Source organism: Chroicocephalus ridibundus, chromosome 5 (genome assembly GCF_963924245.1).
Source record: "Chroicocephalus ridibundus chromosome 5, bChrRid1.1, whole genome shotgun sequence".
Lineage (NCBI taxonomy): Eukaryota > Metazoa > Chordata > Aves > Charadriiformes > Laridae > Chroicocephalus > Chroicocephalus ridibundus.
Genome location: NC_086288.1, coordinates 62615416 through 62637302, shown reverse-complemented (window position 1 = coordinate 62637302; position 21887 = coordinate 62615416). Strand labels below are relative to the sequence as shown.

At 35.8% G+C, this 21887-nt stretch overlaps 1 protein-coding gene across 1 annotated transcript in view; it reads right to left on the bottom strand.

Moving 5' to 3' along the window:
- Positions 1 to 2398: 2398 nt before the first annotated feature.
- The window catches only part of TBC1D19 (TBC1 domain family member 19), a 50583-nt gene continuing 31094 nt past the window's right edge, over positions 2399 to 21887 (bottom strand). Inside the window, exons 12-21 of the mRNA XM_063336667.1 lie at positions 17260 to 17334; positions 16716 to 16778; positions 12886 to 12970; positions 10496 to 10540; positions 9299 to 9331; positions 7042 to 7151; positions 5722 to 5813; positions 4860 to 4975; positions 3845 to 3915; positions 2399 to 2798 (exon numbers count right to left, since the gene is read on the bottom strand). Of these exons, the coding sequence (XP_063192737.1) occupies positions 2724 to 2798; positions 3845 to 3915; positions 4860 to 4975; positions 5722 to 5813; positions 7042 to 7151; positions 9299 to 9331; positions 10496 to 10540; positions 12886 to 12970; positions 16716 to 16778; positions 17260 to 17334 (765 nt within the window). The 3' untranslated portion in view covers positions 2399 to 2723. The remainder of the gene's footprint in view (positions 2799 to 3844; positions 3916 to 4859; positions 4976 to 5721; positions 5814 to 7041; positions 7152 to 9298; positions 9332 to 10495; positions 10541 to 12885; positions 12971 to 16715; positions 16779 to 17259; positions 17335 to 21887) is intronic.

Sequence of the window (21887 nt, the reverse complement as noted above, 5' to 3'; positions counted from 1 at the left end):
AATACCTCTTCAATAAAAGGAATTTTTTTAAATGGATTTTTGAAAAATATATAAAAATCTAACAGTACAGTTGAAGACTAAGGAGAGGGTCTGGTTCATTTTTTGATCTCATCTTAATCTTATTTTTAAAGCAGTTATACTCATTATTCCTCTATACATGTTTCTCTGCGTGTGTATGCATCTTCCCATGTCTCAGAACAGTCAAACACCTGACAACAGGCAGCAGAGGCCTTCAAGAGACGTGCTGCTACGGCTGCTCCGTACGATCACCAGCTCAAGAGCTGCCGCCAGTCCCTGACGCCCTCGGCTAACCCTGCAGTGAGAGGAGAGCATCACCCCAGGCTGAGGCAGCAGCCAGCATGAGCGGTCCAGCTGAAGCTGCGTGTTGACCCACACCAACCACAGAAAGTAAGGTCCCCTTCCAGCCATCAGGAGAAACAAGGGTGGACGTCAGGAAGAGCAGCTGAAGTACTCCAGTGGGGAAGGCAGAGGGGACACAAGGGCGACGCGAGGTTGTTAGGATGGAATAACAAGATGCCCAGTCAAAGGAAAACAGACCGTATTCTTTGTCACAGAACTGCTTGTTCAAACAAGAACCCAACAGCCTCTCTCTCTGCCTACTTGTAACATTTTCAAAACTATGAAAATGAAAAAAAGAGAAAAAGCACCGCTCCTGAATCCCAATATGGAATGGGTTAGGGTAACGTTCCGATTCTGCACCATGTACTTGCACAGAGCGAAGGGAATTAAGAGGGTCACCAGGCCTCTAGGGAATCTCCCTTGCTATTTAGTAAATACTTTTAATTCCCTAAGAAGCCACGGTAACCTTGTAATGACCTTACTGAGCCACAGGCCTTGTGACTGCTTTGTAACATTATAATTCCTAAATTGCTCCCCAATCTCACCCATTTTAAAAACTGCAAAATGCTGCATTTTTAGAGGTAGATGGGCATCACATGTTGTTCTGAAGATGAAATACGGTCTTGTGGTTAATACACAATCTGAGCATCCCCAAGTACAAGCAGGAATTCAGGAGAGGAGAGACTGCTCACCTCTTTTGTGAATTTACTCTATAATCTTTAGCAAATCACTTAATCTTTCTATGCCTCTGTTCCCCGTATATAAAACAGGACAATACTTGTTGTAAAGATAAAAGCTGCCACATGTCCTCTTTTTAAAAACTAAATGTCATAGAAAAGCCTCTGGTTAAACCATTTCTTGCAAATATTAAGGAAAAGATCAATTTTCTTTGTTATCCAGGACAAAATTTCCCCAAATATTCTTATTCAATATGTCATGTCTGTTAAGCAGTTTGGTTCTTCATATAAAAAGTGATCACGAGTCCAAAACTTTACCTTTTTTAAAATCAGCCTTATAAATTCACCAGCAGCCTATAAAAGCTCAGTGACTTTCTTACTACATTATCCTGACAGAGACAAGGAGAATCGCAGACACAAAGCTCATAACCCCGTCTGAGACCACAGCTTTGATCCCTTTGCAGACAACGTTTGAGCACACTATGAAGGATTCATGTTTCACTATCATACGTTCAGCACGTATGACAAATGATAACAACTACACCTATGTAACTTAGGGGAAGATAAAAGCTGTATGGCAAACACAGTGGGTGTATTACCTATTATGGTCCTTTGATTTTGATCCTTTTTCAGGTATTAAGATACGCTTAATCGAATCAGGTCATTGATTCCAACTTTGGTATTAAACAAATCAGTGGAAAAAGCTGGAAGACCTCAGAAAAAGGCAACAGATGCTGAGCCAGCCTGACAGCGTAGTGACAATCCGTCACACATCGATATGAGTTTGGATTCTGAACTGAAGCCTGAGCTGTTGAATCAGAGCAGCTGGAAAACTGGCAAAGGCAAAGAGCTGCTCTCCCAAAGAGGGTGTGGGGCACCGCAACAGGACTCTTGGCATCGATTTCCAGGGAATATTTTGGCTCATGTAAGGGACTGGCTCCAACAAGTTCTGAAGGAAGCTATGCTCAGGCCTTCTCTGCAGGGGAACATACTTTACAACACGGGGCCCTTTGATGGGACTCTGGGTAGGAGTTTAGAAGACGCCTGAGAGAGCTGTGTACCTAACTGAAGATGAACGAGGAATGCGTGACTACATCTCTCTAAGTGAAAAGAATAAACGGAAGTAGCCAATGTGAGAAAGAACATGGAGAAAACTTCTGTGAAGAGAATAAATAAGATAGAGATAGGAGAACTGGTGTATGATCTTATCTTTTTTCTTAGAAAACAAGAAAAAAATTCTTGCAAGTTAAAGTATCTTTATTTTCTCAATTGGTGGTATTTGAGCTAATATCCTCTAAGCTGTGAGCTTGAAAAAGTCATTTCATATTGAAAGAGAGCTTTTACAACTGTGACGTTAACACCACAGCACTCAGATCACGAATTATATTTATTTTATTTAATTTAATAGTACATGCATTTCAGACACTGATTCATAGTGTTTATTTGCACAAGTAGTCATTCTCAATGTACGAGTAATGACCATCACTATTACGGCGAAATTCAGTAGCATGCACTGCACATATTTGTGTGCTAAGTTATTGTTTTCAGCTAGAAAATTGTACGGTCATGATTTCTAAATTAATATTATACATACAGTTTAATTTTGGTTTTATGCAGACGTTGCATAGTTGGTGATGAGCTTCTCAAGAAAGACTGGAATTGTGGTACCAGTATTGTTGAAACAGATCAAGTGACAGTAGCAAACAAGAAAATTTGAAGAAGGGGCATAACTTTCAGGGTTGAAAGGTCAGCAAGTACAGCCTAGGATGAAAAAAAAAAAAAAAGGCTTGTTAAATTTGACATTTGAATCAAATTTCTTTAAAGCAAGTCAAGAATTCAGAAAAAAATTCCAATACTGACTACAATACTAACAATAATTAGATTCAGACCTGGCTAGAAACAAATTATGCTACTTTATGTTAGTGTGCGGAAAGCCTTATTCTATTATTTTTCATTCTAATACTTCAAAGAAAAAGCATGTTTACATATATAAACCAAGTAACTTTATTTTAGCCTTTAGCATTACTTCAAATATATGTGGCATCATGGGTGAATAAGGGGTCTAACATTTCAACTTGCTTCTAAAAATAATTGGGAATTAAGAATCCTTATCCTGTGGCTTGGCTAGTACTTGTGAAGTAAGTCTGATGTAATGACTCAAATAGTCAATGTCTTCTCATAAAAGCATGTTTACAGAGAAGAAAAAAAAAAAAAAAAAAAAAAGAGTGAGCCATCACAAGCTTTCAAAGTTTGAAAAAAAATACATCACCAGATTTTTGGGAAAAAATACATTTTAACAAATTACTAGAGATAAACAATAATAACCTTCATCTTAAGGACTTCATTTTCTTCATTTCCCACCTGTGAAATGACACTACTCGCAGTGAAATTTTAGATCCAATATTGACAAAAATAATCTTGTAAAATTTTTGTAATATCAAAAAGCACAGAAGCAACTACATTAAAATGCACTGAGAAAAAAACTGTACAAACCTCCAGAATATTTTAAAAAATAATATATCCCACAAACACAGATTATATATTAAAATAGGAAAAAAATCCAATTGTACAAAATTATTTGATAATGTTGCATTTTTTGTAGCAAGTATACTCTTTTATTTCCTTTTACTCCAGAAAAGCAGTACCACGTACTGCACATTCACAATTTCCTTAGTTTTTTTACCTAAGGTAAGAATTCAGGCAGAACGATTTGCACTATGTACCACGTGCCATGTGAAGCTTAAGTTACTCTCGTTGGCAAAGCATCAGAAACTATTTCAATCTCCCCTAACTGAAACTTATCTTACTTCAGCTGCAGCCAGTGATGTCACCTCCATCAGGTTGACTGCTCGGAAAGCAAACACAGCAGCTGCCAGGACTGAAAGAAAATGCCCAATATTTAAGTTGCTGACCTGTTAATTAGTGGTTAGAATTAATCTTGATGTAAAATACCAATTCGCACTCCCTTAGAGTAATTCCTTTGATTCGAAAGAATAATATACAATGGATGGCTGCGTTTCAGTTTCCTTGGCCATTCTTTAAAATGGATAGGAAAACCACAACATTCTTTCAGAAAAATCTGAGTGGAAATGCTTGAGTTTAAGATGACTAGCTTTTCATTAAAAGGGACAAGGTGATTTACAATAAATTCATTTCTAAACCAATAATTTTAACTTATTTAAATAGCAATATTTCAACTGTGACTATTATATAACATTTAAAAATGTTTCTTCATTTTGAACTATCTTATATAATTGTATCTCTCTACATAACTGTCTTAAATGTATAAATGGAACCAAAACCTTTTCTCTTCTATTCACCTACTTCATATTTAAAAACTGACCGAACTGAAGATACACGTCATCTTTGGAACCCCCATCTTAAAGCTTCAATAAATCTTAGGATATTATTTCCTCTATAAAAAAATAAGTACAAAGCTTTCAAAGTCTCTTAAAAGATGGGACTTCGAAAGAAGAAATGCAGCAAAATCAGAGGACCTCTTCAGTTGCTGTAAGTACTGAAGAAGTACTTGCTATAAATGACTAACATGGATGTCGCATTTTGTGAGAGGTGATGAACTCATTTATTGTTACCACTGAAGCATCTTATGTTCTGTTCTGAGAGCACTTAGCATTTTTGGAGTGCTATCATAAAAAAAAATTACCTCACATACTTTTGTTAGAGATGCAGTATTTATGCAATTATAGTTTTCTAAAATCAAAGAGCAACTATTTTCTTCTTGTCACAAAATACAGTGAAGCTAACATGTATTTCGTTACATCCACCTAGACTTAACACATTGTGTAAAAATAATTTTATTACCGGCAAGAATTTCTAGAGAGTTGTATCCCAGGATTCTGTCCCACAGAAGTAGGAGCTGATCTGTAGCTAAATAACCAGAAAATGCTCGTACCATCCATTTAAATGAAATTCTTAGCCTGCAAACAAGTGATAAACAAGAGTTATTATATTTCTGCCTCCCATAATGATCAGACAGATCCTTTATAAATTGAAAATATTTCATTATTTTGCATTTCTCTTCCAGGAAGAATAGCCATTTTCTCTTGCTGCATTAATAATCAATATTTTCCTTTGCAACAGCCATCAGAGAACTATCTAGCATCTCATCTGACAAAGCACTAATATCATTAAAATATTCTGACCAAACAATCACATTAGAGGGATCCTCAGTTATTATCACCCCCAATGTTTCATCGTTTCTGCTATTATGCTATCATGATGGATACCAATTATAACAGCAAGATTTTCAGGTTCTATTGCACTTGGTGCCACAAGCACACTATGGAGCGACAGCCTCTTGCGCTCTCTCCCCTTTCAGTAGCTTCTGCTATAACTAACATATCTCTGCGTCTTCTGTCCCCTAGGAAATAAATCACTTAGTTCCATCAGATATGATATGAATATCTGAAACTTAGGTGAATAATGCAGCATTGCTCACAGAGCAATTCTCATCTCTTTTTCATAGAACATACAGAAGAAATGCACAAAGCACATAAAACGCGGGTTAGACAAAGGACTCCAACTGACTTTCAAGGAAAAATGGCACATCGATGCTTGCACTTTTGAAAATTTTCTCACATCTTTTAAATTAAAATACTACCGAACAGCATTTTCAGACCAATGAATCTGCAGCATTTGTGGCAAGTCCGAAAGAAGTACTTACGGCTGAGCCCCAATTTCTCGAAGGTGATAAAAGAGCTGGGGCAGATGGGTTTGTAGAAGAGTCTCAAACAGCAAACACAATGATACAATGCCCTAATGAAACAAGATCACATCCTGAATACTAACACTCATCCTGCCAAATCTGAGAAAGCAGTATCAGCATGTAAGTATGCACCAATTTTTAATTCAAGCAAAAAAACACTACTAATGATATAATATACAGCTGAAGTAAGCAGGGCACAAGCAGTTCTAACGCCTTCAGTCACTAAAGCTTTGCTCCTACAATTCTTTGTACGCATTAGCAACATAATATTTTGTGATAGTTCCTTTCAGCTCTAAGTTACTTATGGTATTTGTATGTCAGGGTCTAAATACTTAGTGGGTTATTATAATATGACCTACTTGAAATATTTCCACTTTGATGAAACAGACCTCAGCTGCACTAAAACCAGAGGATGCGAGAAACAGTGTCTCTCTGCTAACTAAAAGCAAACCACAATGGGGATAGCTACACAAAAAGTTAAATGTAAACACATTTTAAAATTTCTTTTAAAAATTACCAAGAAAATGAATAGATGCCTGTCTGACCGGTTTCCCTGCTATTAGTGACTGAAAGCACAATGCACAGCCTTGAAATGGTGTATCAAGGAAATCGTTTTTTCTTCTAACGAGGAAATGTTTTCAAAAAGTAATATAACTATTCATCACTTTCTGAAGGAGAAAAAAAATTACTGTGTTTTATTCTTCAAGAATAGAAGATAAGCCAATTTCTACAACTGTTGTACATTCAAGACAGCTGGTCCTGGTCACAAACATAAGTTGTTTAAATTCATCTAGTAGTACTAAATAGCACGTGCTGTCACACAAAGATACTTGACTTAAAGAAACAGACATTAACTTGGTATCACTCAAACAATATCTGTATGTTAATGACTATATTTTTGCCCCTCTACCCCAGAAAATACTGAAGTGTGCACTTACATGTCATTAATTAAAAGGAAAGTGGGTATGCATTGATGTGACTTCTTGAACGGAGAAACCCGTTACATAAAAGACTTGACTCAAAAAAAATCCCACACCCTCATAAAATGAGAACTGTTCTATTTCAAAGCACATGATATTCTACAAAGACTAACATTGACGTAGAAAACAAAAATATCTGAACTGGAGTTATGTAATAATTTTTCCAAGCTTACCTGAAATATTTTATTATCTCTAAAAGGATATATTTCAATTGCATAGAAAATCATGCCACTGTATATTATTGTTCCATAGCAAACAGAATATCAAGTGAGTGGGTTTTAATTCCTAATGAACTTACAGAGGGATGAGAAGAGATGGAATGGAGTCTGAAGAAAAAACGCACATACATCTCACGGAATATCTGATACAATTTGGAAGGTTCATGGTACAGAAAACAAAGTGGAGCAACTGAAAGGATAAAAGAATTATAATTGACTCAACACTGTAAACTGCTAAAAGAATTCAATGATTAAGTGCATGACGTATGAGGAAAAAACAAGTAATTTATAGTAGTACAATTTACAAAAACAATACTAAACCAGTTATTTAAAAAGAAATATTTTATAATAGAGTCTATTATTCGACATAAAAAGTTAAGAAAGGGAGTACAATACGTTCTAGGTAATAGTTCTATATATTTCAAGAATCTAGACTAATGAGAACCTGCTAACTACAGTGCTGGCTTCCGAAGCATAAGAAATAGGCTTTACGGATAGCTTCTCTGGGACGCAGGGCAATGAGATACTGAACAGTGCAAGTTTTTGATTCAACCATCTATAACTTCCAGTGCGCCCCTGGGCTCATGACCACCTCCAAATTGGTTCCCCATTTGTAAGACCAGAATAAGTTTGCTGCTTGAAGATGGGTGTTGTGAAAATGAAAATATTAAAAAAATAGCCTTTGGTTGCCACAATAACATCAGGTAAGTATGGCAGACCTGTTTATTTCTTATAAGCTCTGAAAGCCATGGACATTTGGTAGTTTAATGTTCAGAAGTCCTTTAGTATACTCAATTCAAAATAAGAATTGGCTACATGTGTAAAGCAGCAGACCTCAAACTTTTTGTCAATCAGTCCTTTTTTTCTTTTTGTAAATCAGTCCTTTTTTTCTTTTTGTAAAAGTCTAGCATATAGATTAATATATAGTATGTACATGCTGCACAAACATAATCACTTCCCTGCGATTGCTACTCCATTCACCCAATGCACGCGTCACACACAAGCGTTTCTGTAAACAGCCTTTTCAGCTGTCCACTCATCACCTCTACTGCTTCATTTTACAGGTGCATTCATTATAGATGACAGCTTACATTTTATCACACTCATACTCTCTACCTCTACATTCACCTTCCCTTCCAGTTTTATTTACGCAAAGCTGAGGATATGGATACATTTGTCCGCACACATAGGTATAGATATGCACATAGATATATGTACATTTATATATATATGGGTGTATGCATGTGTGAATTCATTTTCATTTATATATAGAGAGAGATATATATATATCAAGAAGGTGGCTTTATTGAAAATAGTGGCATACGTGTATGAAAGCTAGGGTGCTAAGGTAGGGCGAGATGTTCACAGAAATGTGTATTTGTGTAGGGGTAAGAAAAGCAGAGGGTGTTACTAGTGTTTTTAATGATTGCAGATGGAGGTGGAAGACTTGGCAGCATGCGTATGTACATAAAGGCCAGGAGGATAACAGAGCAGCGCCTGACAGTTGGCACCCTACCAGTGTACGCATGTGAACATGCAAAAGTGTACCGGATTTACATAAGGCCCCAGACTCTTCCTCGTACAGCAGCACAGCACCCAACACACAGAACGCTCCGCTTGGTCCCAGCTACTGTACCCGCAGCCTGGAGTTACGCTGCTGGGTTTCTGCTGCCTTGCTTCTCAGCCTCCCTCCTTCCTTCCCGCAACCAGCGTATTTGGAGCCCTTGCCAGGGGAGAGGGCGGGAGGGAGGGAAGCAGCTCAGCCCGCTTTGAGAGACGCTGCTCCCAAGGGCAGGGTCAAATCCAAACATTTTGAAAAGTGGTTTCCCGCAGTAAAAGTGAAAGCCTCCTAGTGAGTACCTAAGGAAGAGTTTGTAACTAAGCTGCTCATTACCTCAAAGACTTAAAGTTCCCTACTCCGGGAACCATTCTATTATTTAACGCTCCTTTAACACCTGTTCTAGGCAAGTAGATACAGCAATGGGCCTTTCACATAGTTCACGTTTTTAAGAACTCTTTTCACAGGTAACTTGGTCTACCCAGAAGTGAAACACAAGAAAAGAGCACTCTGTCAACAAACTTATCCCTCTATTCATATACATCAAGATGTATAGCTCAGCTATTAGCTCTCAAAGAAGGAACTCCCATACGGTAGCGAGATGTAATATAAATAAACAGAAAGAGCCTAGAAATTTTAAAATTATACACAACAGTATTCATACACAAAGAAACAGAATACACACAAGTTTAAAAGTTGCAGATAAGTACATAGAGATTTAAACTGCAATATGTTAAAAAGCAATCCAGAGTTTTTAAGAGTTCATCAGTCACACTTACCATACATAGAAAAGCCGTGAAAAGGAATTACACCTACAAAACAAAATATTTAATTTTTTTGTTCTTGTATATTTCTTTTTATCCATTAATAACATATTTCCTTGTTATAGCACTTGCAGTCTTAGATATCAATCTTGTAAATATTTAAGTACAAGAATTGTATCACTTACTTTAGTACAACCAACTACGTGCTTAAACACATGCTACAGTTCCTAGAAAGCCAAGTAAAGCTCCATTTCCATGAAGTTATTACGTATAAGCTTTGCTGAAATCAGAACCTAATTTCAGATAAATGACAACCAGTAACTGTCATGCACTGACAAAGAGGGAGCAGGAAAAAAAGGAGGCCAAGACCTCTAGTAATTCATGTAGTACTCAGATAAAACATTTAGAGGACTTGGCAGTTGTAATCACGGGAGCTATCTTAGCTCCCATTCATTAATTTTCATACAGGGCCGGTAAGAGAGAGCTGCTTTGGCGAAAGGTCATAAGGACAATGCTTCATGGCTACAAAGCTGCAAAGAATTGCAGAGGCAAAAATGGAGGGGAGAACAAAAGCATGTGCTACAACTGACACCAGTGGAACACAGAAGACATGAAAGACAAGGCCAGAGACACAGATTTAAGATTGGTGATGTAAGGCCTTGAAAGCAAGAGCAAAGAGCTTGAACTTAAAATACAAATGCAGCACAAAAACAGGGAAAGCATTCAATAGATAAGGACTAAAATGGTCAAAATAAGAGCTGAAAAAAAGAATTTTAATAACTGAAGTAACAACATCAGCAATGATATTAACTTAAAATTATATAGATTAGTTATGGCTTAATTTTTAAAATGAAGACAAATTTTGAAAGGAAAAGAATTTAAGGCATGGTTTGTTGAGTACTGAAAAGCTGGGGGTCAGACATGTGTCATTCAGATCCTCTAAGAGGTGACACAAGACTGCAATAGAAGCTGCTGCACCAGAAATTCTTTTCCTTCTCCTTCCCACACACACAGACAAACTCCATATGTGACCACTAACACCAGGCTGAATGCGGGTTTGGAGTAGCTTCAGTCCAGCTTTAAATTAGTGAGTTTTACAGAATAACAGCAAAACATAATTTGCAATAGAAAAAGAAGTTATGGTGTATTTGAGAAAAAAAATCCTGTATCTTTTCAATCTACCACTAGAGGAGGCAGTAGTATAATTCTTACCATTTGGAGGATAGAAAACAGCATATTCTTCTATTCCAAGTTTTCCTGTGAATCATCAAACCACAATTAAAATGGAATCAAACTGTTAAAAACTGTAAAGATCTACATTTAAAAGGTGCATTCTAAGTTACAATTATAAAAATCATAACTAATTACATTATTGACCATTTGATATTGTCTAAAACAGGCAAGCAATGCAATAGGACGGGTACAGTGTCAGATACAAAACTAAAATGCAGCACCAATAATGCGGCAAAAAAAAGGGGAGGAAGATTTCAGCAACGCTGTCCCATAGAGATTTTATTTGTGTGGGTCTTAGGAGCTCTAATGGTGTTTGCTGCAGACCTTGAAGACGGGGAAGCTCTATGACGGGGATAAGGTTAAGGGGATAAGTCTGACATGCCGTGGCAGACTGACCTAGGGACAGGAAAGGCATTAAAAAAGATATAAGAACAGATAAAAAATATTCAAGGCCTCACTAAGCCTGCAACAGAGAGGAAGGTGGATGGTATAGCTTCGATATAACAAAAAAATATTTAAGTAATCTGTTGGATACAAAATATTTATTAGGTCAAGACAATCACAGATAGTACAGACAGCACTTTTTACCTTCCCTGCAAAATGAACATGTTATATTAGTTAAGTGTATTTTAACTATAAACCCTAATAATTTAAAATCCACTATCAAAAAATCAACAATTTATTTGGAAATATAAAACTGTCTTTAATCATAATTACAAGTACTTAAAAACTGTAATTACTTTAGTTTTAAAATGAGAAAATACAACTAGAAAATGTAATTACTTATATGAAAACTTACAGAATATTCAGAGATCCTTTAGATCTCCGTGCATTTTGTTTACTCTACAAAGAAGAATTTAGCACAGGGAACTTTTGCCAGGTTCAACGGAATCTGGACTTAGATATTTTCCTGTAGCATGAATTGACTGAATTAAATTCAAAATTACCCTGCAAAGCTCTTGCCTACTACCCCACGAAAATAAAATCCAGTATTTTCCAATTACAGACATCAGTTGTTCATTAAAATAAAAAATACTTTTTACTTTTCCTTTCAATAGTTTGCTTGCTGTGCAGCCGAGACTTGTAATCTGGAAGGAGAGTATTTTTAGCATAAAGCACATCTCTTGGAAAATTAGCCAAAAATAGGACCTACAAGCCTTTCGGATTTACACTGCACAGGTTTAGCAGAGATTTAGATTTCAGCAACTTCATTCCCCGGATTTGTCTAGGAATAAGCAGGATGTTCCCCATAGCTGTGTTTCTGGGCTGTCATGGTTCTGTGCCTGCAGCGAGACCTGGGATCCCACTGCTGTTCTGCTCTCAGGTGAGCCCTTTGCTTGTTGCAAGAAGTAGGTAAAGAAAACTCCCTGATTCAGTTAAGGAGAGACAAAAGACCTACAAAGCAATAAAGGAAGAAGAAAAAAAAAATCAGAACACAAACATTGCCTCTAGTGACATAAGAAGCAGCAAGAGGAAAACTGTCAGTAGAGGTCCTGTTCAAAATAAAATACTTGGTACGGGGATCGGGATCACATTTGGCTAAATACACCGGCACGAGGGACCAAGGAAGAAAATGGGAATTCAGAAGGTACATGGGGGGAAAAAAAAAAAAGTTATTGTCTTCAAGAAGGAAGACAAAACTCGCAACCTCTGGTTAAGGCCAAAGCAGGTGAAGATCTAAAAAGCAAGGAAACAGAGTACAGAGGTTTGACATTAGAAGTTGGCAGAGAAGGCAAGTGGACTGAACCAATACATTTAAGATTGTTAAGAAAAATAAGACCACATGAGAACTTAAGCCAAAGGACACCCAAAAGTAAGCTAACACTCTGAAAGATGCCATGCTTTGAAAAAAAATCAGCACAAGTCTGCTTGGTAGAGCTTTACTCTCTCAGACCTTTGAACAGAGCCCTCAATTCTTCAGCAATATGTTCTGCTCCTGTCTACAAATACCTGCAAAGCTCACTGCTTTGGGAAGATAACACCCTACCACCACTTCCAGCTGCTAAATTTATTGAAGTTGCAGAGGACAACATTGTGTATTTAAATTTCTAGCTCTGACAAAGATAGATGTTGTCAAGATTTTACCATATTGTCATAGCCGTGTGTTCAATTTATTCAGTGAAACACTGGAGAATTATATACAGAAAACTACAGTAAAAGAAAAACATCGCAATCTGGCCTTCATGTGATCAGCTTCTAAACTGTCAAAATGGAATCCATGTAGATGTCAACTGGATACATGAAGTTTTTATTTACATCCTTTTAAAGGTAGTCTACTAGGTGTAATGAAAATAAAGCAAATTCACATACTGTATTACTGCAGCAGCCAACAAAAATCAATACAATCTTTTTAAAACAACTCCTTTTACCTCGTATGTATGATTTGGGTGGGGTGGCACTACTGTAAGTAAAGTGCTCCAATACAGATGTATCTCGGGAAAAACAGAGCAATACCTGTAGAAAAGACAAGCACATAAAAATCAGCTGACTTACTAGATCAACAAAGCAATGGCAAACAGATTTAAGGACCTGCCTAAATTAGCACCTACTAGATGCTATTGAAAAGAGCTAATAAGGTTGAAAGCTCTTGACCAACCTAATATACTTTCCTGTTCAAATTTCCAGGCTCGCTTTAAACTTGCTATGATTTTACCTTCATATTTATTTGTTAGTAAAATATCTACATTCTCCAACCCTCCTCTTTGCCTCTCAGCACGGGTTTATTCCCTTCTGTCACATCATTAATGACTGTGTATGGACCTGGCTGCTGTGGTGCCTATTAGATCATCTTTCTATTCAGTTACTATGACCTGGGGAAGTCCTAATAAGTAAATAAGCAAACGAAACATTTACATTTTTGCATGTGTGCAGTTCCAGAAGACTGATCCTTACATTCACTCTCATTTCCAGGAGCTTTACAGAATGCTTGTATGATATTCTGTTCTTTCAAAAAGCACAGATTATAATGTTCACCTCATATCCATAAGTTCTGAAATACACGTTGTATTTTGTAAAATATATTTGTATTTTTGATTGTTTACACAAACTAAAAATCCAGTATTCCTCGAAAAAAGTTAACAATAAAGGATCTCATCCTACACGCAGTTGTAAAAAATGTAATAATTAGTATTGTACTTCAAAAGTTCCTGTTTTTATGCAATGAAAGACGGCACTATCAAGAATGTACACAAGAGGGCAGAGGTAAGACAGACTCCAACTTGCTGCTGACTTTTTTGCACACCTCCAACCCTCTGCTCTTGCACGTTTTAAGAGTTCGTTTGGTTTAACTGTAGCCAAGGTGTAAAAGGTGGAAACGCTATAGATGGTGTTTCACTACATAATTTATTGTGAATAATAATGAATGGATTTTTCCTTCAACTAATTATTGCAAACGTTCTCCAGATATCAGCATTTGTCAAAAGGAAACATGCAAAACTGAAACACTGTGACATCTGAACATCATTGCTTTTATTTTTTATGGAAAGCAGATCATATTTTGAGACTTCTTCCTCTTTTGAACCTCAAAACTATTTCTCAGATACAAGCATCTTTTAAAAAATAAATAGTTTCTTTATCTCAAACAGTTTAAGCTAAATGTTATTTTTGCACAATACACAATCATTTTCATAGCTGCCAAAATACAGCTGACAATAACAATACACAGGCAAATGTAATTCTCTGTATATGTTAACTGAGGTGAAAGAAAAAGAAACTGATCTAAAAAGGACATAAATTATGTTCTCTCATAAGGGAAAGAATGTAACCTTAATTCAAGGTCCCCTTTTTTAGGAATACAGTGTCCAGTACCAGTATCTGGAAGTCTTTAAATTAAGACTATGCATCTTTATAAGAAATAGACTCTAGCTCAAACATAAGTTACACATAAAAACTGCTGGGTGAGGTTCTTTGCATGTATTCATTATGCAGGATGTAAGACTAAAGTATTTAAATTGAACCTCTGGCCTGAAATAATGAATTTCCAAATTTATTAATTCTCATTCACAAAAATGATAATGATAAAGAAAACAATGACACAAACCCCTTTTTAAGTACAGAAATGTTTGGCAAATTATTGGATGTTTATAATCAAAACTGAAAAGAAAATCACTGAATTCAAAGGGCTGAGAAAAAGAAAAAAAAACAAAGCCAAAGCTTTTATAAAAAAGAAATCACTATGTTAGAAGTAACTGTATTCTATTTCAATAGTCATAAAGAGACAATAAAAACATGTAAACTTTGGGAAAAAAAAAACAAAGATATCAAAGGAAATAAATTACATAATTTCACAGTGTTCTTTCCAAAAAGGATTGCATGTTACTAAAGAGGCACCTATAATCTAACAAAATATTCTCGTTGTTTTGTGCACAAATTTTCTGGTTTTGATGGATGCTTTATCTGTTAAGTAATACACAGACAAATGCCACACTCTGCTCCATGACTTGGAAAACTTAGAGGCAGTAACTAGTAATGAAAAAAACCCAAAAAAACCTAGTGCGAACATGGAAATAGTTTGTCTGATATAAACTGACATTTTCATTACCTATTTTATTTAGCCAATATTTAATTCCAGTTATCGCATGAAATAAATAAATAAATAATATTCCATATCAGAGTGCTTCACACTGCAGAATTTTTCCAGGGACCATAGAACAAAACTGTTTTGCAGCAATGCATTTGCAAATTAGGTTGGAAGAGAAAATTATCAAGGAAAAGGGATAACTTTCTTCTAGAAAAGAGTCTGAAGAATACCACAAAGTAGCAAACAAAGCCAGAGCCACTAATAATTAGAAGCTTGAGATATTGTTTGCCTCAAAGCAGTAAAACTAGCCACTTAATTTTTCAGATTTTTGCTGACTCTCCTTCAAATTACTAAAGATAGTTTAGTACTTTTTATGATTTTCATTCTGTAGTCATTCTTTTAGTTAATAGAGATATATAAAAAATTAAAATATCAAACAGTGCTATATATTGAGAATGATGACCAAAATCTATTTCTGACTGTTTAAAAACATAAGATTATACTGTATGCTAGTTCATACTCCTTCACAGATTATAATCCTGTGTCCACTAGAACCATCTGTCAATAACTAATTAACATGCCTTAGTAGTCCATATAATGAACATCATCTTTGCCCTTAAAGCAAGAAAAACTTCTACATGCAAATATTTTATCATTAGGTAGTCACTTCTCAAATTTTAATTCAGAAACAAATTCAGATACAAATCTTAATATTGTAACTATTTTTAAGTAAAAAAGGCTACAATTTCATGAGGTTATAATTTGAAAAGGATTAACGTTTAAATGCTTATTACACTAAAAGATTATAAGTAGACGTGACTGAACAGTCTGCTTAAATAGTAACACATTTTAATATCTATATGGACTAAGCACCATTAAGGACAGTTTCTTGGTTAGTTAAATTACTAGCAGTTTTACATATTGCCATCAAAGAAGAAATCATTTAGTTTCACATAGCTCTAGAGCAAAAAATTAAGCAAGTCTAACCTAACAGATGTGACTAATGAAATTGAAAGCACTGCGGAAATGGTAAGTTTGCTGCATGACATTTATGTTGACACTGCAATCAACTACACATTAGGAAATTCATAAATGTAATCTCCTTCTATTTAAGGGCATTTGACAGGCAGCAACAAAGATAACTCTTTACAAATTAGCTGGGTTCCCCATTGCTAGAAGCGGCTTTGCAACAGGAGCAATCCGAAAAGTAATCATAAATATCACTACCTTACTCAGAGTCTTCGATTTAAAAATACGAGAATACAATATCTTTTATGCTTCTTGCAGTAGGTCACTGTAAAGCAGTACTATTTTTCTTTTTTTAAACTAGAACCCGCAATATACTTCTCCAGTTCTCTGTGTGCCACAGCTGTTAATCCTTTTATCATTGCAAAGCTGGAAAGGGGAACAATAAGGCTGACTTTACCGCATTGGAAAGACATTGTGTAGGGTCCTTCAGGGTAGGAGTTTCAGAAGCCTGTCCTGCTTAATCTGTTTAAGTGTACAAGATTGTTATTCAGACGGGAAAGTACGTGTAACGTGGCAAACAGATGCATCTGTCTAGGGTCCCCCTGTACTCTGCCTACACACAAAACACAAAGACAGTCCTTACTCCAAGAATTATAATAATCCCACAGGAGTAAACTTTCTAGCTTTTCTAAGGAAAAAATAGTTACATACCTGATATAAATAATCCTCAAATACGAAATAGTAGTCATCATTGCTTGCTGTCAGCTTTACATCCTGTCATCAAAAAATACAGCATTTTGAAGCCAAAAGATATCTTTTCAGACTCCCATAGAAACTAAACTTAACAGAGTGCTAGAAGACACTGTTTCACCTTTGGATCATGAAAGAGCTGTAGTTAAGTATATACTCTGTATTTTAAAATTAAAAAATACTATATTAACTTGATGATTAAAGTATTCAGAACTGAACCTTGAAATGGAAGCAGTCAGACCCCAGTGCTACCTTGCTGGCAAATCCAGTTATTCCTTCAAATGAAGTTACAGTTTCTTTATGACTTAACGGCTCAACTCAAACAAACGTCTTACACAAGAGCCAACACAGGCACAAGGAGAGAGTATACAACAATAAATTCACGCTAATTATTCTTACACTCCTTAAAACCAAACCACCTAACATTTTCTTTGTTAAAAAAAACCCAGCATACTGGTGCGATGAGTATATCGATCACTTAATCACTCTTTAGTGAATTACTTACTTTGTAAATCAGGCTGTCCACTAAAAGGTCGTGCTGAATCACATTTGACTTAAGCTGTTCATAATACAAGATATCCTAAAATTAAAAATATTATCACCATCAGTCTGAGATACAACTTTAATTTATATTTAAACTAACAAAGCCAATTTCAACAATTAAAAAAAACAAATTATAAGCATGTATTCAGCTGAAAAACCCACTGCATAATTTATGAAGCATTCTATCACAGTTTATTGTAGTTTAGGCCCTAAGAAATGAGGCAGATATCTGAGACATTATAAAATGATCTCCCCCTTTAGATAATTAATAAAATGAGAACGAAGCAACTAGTTCAAACCAAAGATCCATAATCTTCCAACCTTTGGGTCTCTCTACACCTAAAACCTTTTCAATGCTCAAAATCAATACGCTTTGTTTTGTTTGTTACCCTCTATTTTCATGCACCTCTCCACCAACAGGTTCTGCCATATCTTCTAGCATTAGTGAGTAGCTGCAAATACTTGATGTTAGTCTAATATGAATCTCTAAATAGTTTAAATTTGTGAAAAGATTAAATGATAAATAGTTTTCGTAAACTCCAATTACTTCCTGAATGTCTACAGAACATACACAAGGGTGAAGCGATGGGGAAGAATCAGAACAAACATTTCTCTGCTTTTGCTTATGCTATCCCTTTCTTCTTAGAAAGAGCTTGCAAAGGAAAAAAAGAATTATACATCGCACTATCATCATGTAATTCCTAAATCCCTCTCTGCCATTATGCCTATAATTGAGTAACAGTTTCAGATGGATTTGGAATAATTCATAAACTAAATCAGCAGTCCCAAAGCCCCTTCCCACTTCAAACAACTATTTTGATTTCAATGTGTCTCTATGGACACCATACAAATACTTGTATATTCCAAGCTTTACATAATATTTACTGCTGATTTCTTTGCAAAAAGGCTAAGTCTGCTGTAAAGATTTAAAGAACAAATGGGAAGTAAGATGAAATTTTCAGAAGGAGAGAATGGAAAAAAAATTGAAGAGAAGGCAAGGTGATGTTGTACTGTTCTTTGTATTAATCCAAAACTGAGAAGCGGTGAATAGTATACACTTAGAAACTATTAGAATTAATATATTATTCAACTGTTAAGTTGCAATGAGGACAAAAGCTGTATTTATTAAGCACTGAAAACTACCACAGGGAAAATATTTACGTTTTTCTTTCTGAGAAATGAAAGAGGGAGGCATAAACACTACACTATTTCTTTAGTGAGGATCAGACATAAATACTTACTAAATGTAAATTATTTGCGGTATGAATGTAGCATTCTGTTCTTAAAAGCTACAGAGAACTACTCTAATAGTCAAGTCACAATTTTAAAGCAGCAATACTGTAGTTTAATTAAGTGTAACACGGCCAAGTGAATAATGTCTAAAGTTTTTTTTTGCCATCTCAAATGACTGTATATATCAGAATGGAAAGAGCTAATAAAAAAAACCCAAACAAAACTTCTTTCTCCTGCTAAGCAGGCGGCATGATTAACTCTTTCTGTTGCATATGCAAGTACTCCTGCATAAGAAATGCTACAATGAAACTCATGGCTACAAGGGTACTAGATAATGCAATTACTAATCTATTGTAACTTGAGAAAGAGATTCTAATAACCTCGTGGTTTCCTGTTATCATTGCCCAGTTTTTAGTTCTCTACAACTGTCTTGAACAATTGCTAAAAGCTGTTTAGGAGTGGGAGATGAAAGTGGTATGAAGGAAGAGAGTAATCTTTTGCTACCCACATATAGAGCACATTTTAAATCTATACGCAGAAACAAGTTTTCTTCGTAAAATACTTTCACCTGAGGTTACACAGTGGCTCCAAGCCACAAGTTACGGTTATCACTAGCCCCGTGTTTTGTGCTAACCTTCTGCTTCCTGCATTAGAAAGCAGTTCAATTATGTTTTATGTTTGCTTACAAGAGTCCGTAGATTTTCCTGTTATTATTAAAATTATTGTAAAACCACAATTAAAAAGTAATCACTTAGGTATACGGTCCACCCATCTTAACAGTCAGAATAATTTGGTATTAAGTTTAATCGCTGCTGATTTAGTCACACTGAGAATAGACTTAGTTATTTGGTATGCAAGGAATAGCTTTACTGAATGTATGAAGAACAGATTTCGGTACAAGAAAAAATATTCATAAATGATGCTCTACTGTACGGACATCATGAGTTTAGAGTGCTACTTTCAGTGAAGTTTTGTTTATGGCATCACATTGAACTATGATTGTTATGTTATTAATTTCTTAACATGTTTATCAGCTTCCTACACCTTAATTCATGAATGCATTATTAATAATGAAATGAAAAGAATCATGCTAATTGCAATTATACATAAATTATAGTTTATGCCAATAGCCAGTGAACAGTATCCTCCAAAGAAGAAAAACAGAAAACTGGTGAAAGAAATTTAAATAAACAGAGGATTTGCTAATTGTTAATCCATAATGACACATGTATTTAAACCACTTTGTAACCATTCTTTCTGTTTTAGCAAAGCTGAAGTGTAGAAACTTTCCATTCCCCACCCTTCAGACTCGCGTACTGATTTTAGAAAACAGTCTACTTAGAATATAGCGCAAGTGCCGACTGAGTCAGAAGAGATTTGAATTACTTAGCTTTAACCAATAGGATGTACAATTTCTGATACATATATTCTTCCCAATTTTCCTCCTTATTTTCTTTCAATTGGAGTAAATATTTCTAGCAATTAAAAACATCGCAAGAATAAGCAACCTGATGGTTAGGGCACTGTCTTAAAAGAGAGAACGACTGGGTTCAGACTCTTCGCAGAAACTGAACGCAAGGTCTTTATAATTCAGTTGAATCCTTTCTTCAATATGATTTTAAATTAAAAGGGTCAACAGTTCATCACCTTTTCCTTTTTCAGAAATAATAGTTTCTCCTTTGCTCTTACAAAAACGCACGAGGCCAACTTGCTCATTACTCAGAAAATCAAACACCATTTGCCATTATAATTTCAGAATGTACTAAAATTTCAAACACAACTCAAAACTCTACCCTGGAGAAATGAACAGCAAATTTACATTGCAAATATTAGCAGAGTAAAATATTTTAACAGCTCAATAGTAAAAAGACCTGAAGGACAAGGTGTTCACCTGAACTGGAACTCCTGAGAAAAAGTTTGGGAAACAACTCAGAGATTATTAAAAAGGGACTTGCAAGGAAAAACCAATTATAACCATTACAGGTTCTCTCATAACCATTTTCTCTTAAACTGTGGTTGTTGTGATGCAAAATGAAGTCTGGGCTTGCTTGGCAGTTTTTCAGACGCAACTTGACTACAAGAGGATCTTGCCCATGCCTCTTAGTAAGACAAGAGGCTTGTGAGTCATGTTGTATGACTAAATTTATTCCTTATATCTGAATCATAAACAAGATTGGTCACAGATTTACTTTCAAGCCACATGACTGTCTTGCTCGGTGATCAGTTTTTCCTCACGCAGCAAGGAATGGTAAGAGCTTCAGTCAGGCTTCAAAAAAGATTCAAGTCTCATTTTACTATTTTATTTGCTGCATTTCTTCCCCCAGATGAGACAACTGACTATCAGCAAATTTCAGGAGTGTCCAAAAATGTGGTACATTTCTTAGCCTAAAATGTTTTCAATTATAAAACCAAAATGTTACCATTTTCATCTGATTCAACCTTTCTTCTCTGGCTGCCAAATCTTAATGTAACCTAGATTTGTAAACTTTTTCCTTTTTAAAAATGTGTTGTATATTTATATAGATTGAAGCTTTTCTCAAAATGATATATATTTTTTTCTACTGCACCTCCAAACTTCTTTCCAACTGCAAACAAAGTACATTTCAGGATTGCAGTGCCCAGTCCTCTTGACCTTTCAAAGCCACATTACCAAAATTTCCACCCCAAAAAACTCATACTGTATCCACTGGAGAGCAGAAGGAAAGGGGAGCTCTGAAAGTAGCTGAGAGGCAAGAGAGAACAGTATCTTTCAGCAGTACCCAGTGATGCTAGTTTAAGCAGAATCTGGTGATTCACCTTTGAAATTAAGGTTTGGATTACTCAGCAGCCTCTGTGCAGGCACAGTCCATGAAATCCCTGGCACTGGAGCTGCACGCTCACTGCTGAACCGTAGGCAGCTCATGATTCATTTTTTGGTTACCCTCACCATGTGATTGCACTTATCTATACTTGCCTCTCAAATCTAATACAAGAAAGCTGTGGGTGAAACACAGAACCAGGAATATGAAGAAAGATTGACGCTGGGGAGCCTAGAAAGGAAGACACTAAGATTTGTGGGAACTGGATGAAGCCTAAAGAATGGCAATCAGCATTAATTAGATGAGCTGTAGATTTCAGGACAGAAGCACCAGAAACAAGTACAAACCAAAAACCTAATCAGATTACATAAAGAGACAGTGGCAAAAAGAGCTAAAGGAAATCCCTACTGGCAAATCCTTGAAGAGGATCCAAAGCTTATTCTCCTTTTACCAGACACCTCTGAAATCTGCTCGTAATGTACATCCTTGTCCAGTCAAAGATTATGACAGTCCATTACTGGTACTGGCTTCTCTGTCGTTTGAATGGTATAGTGGGTAC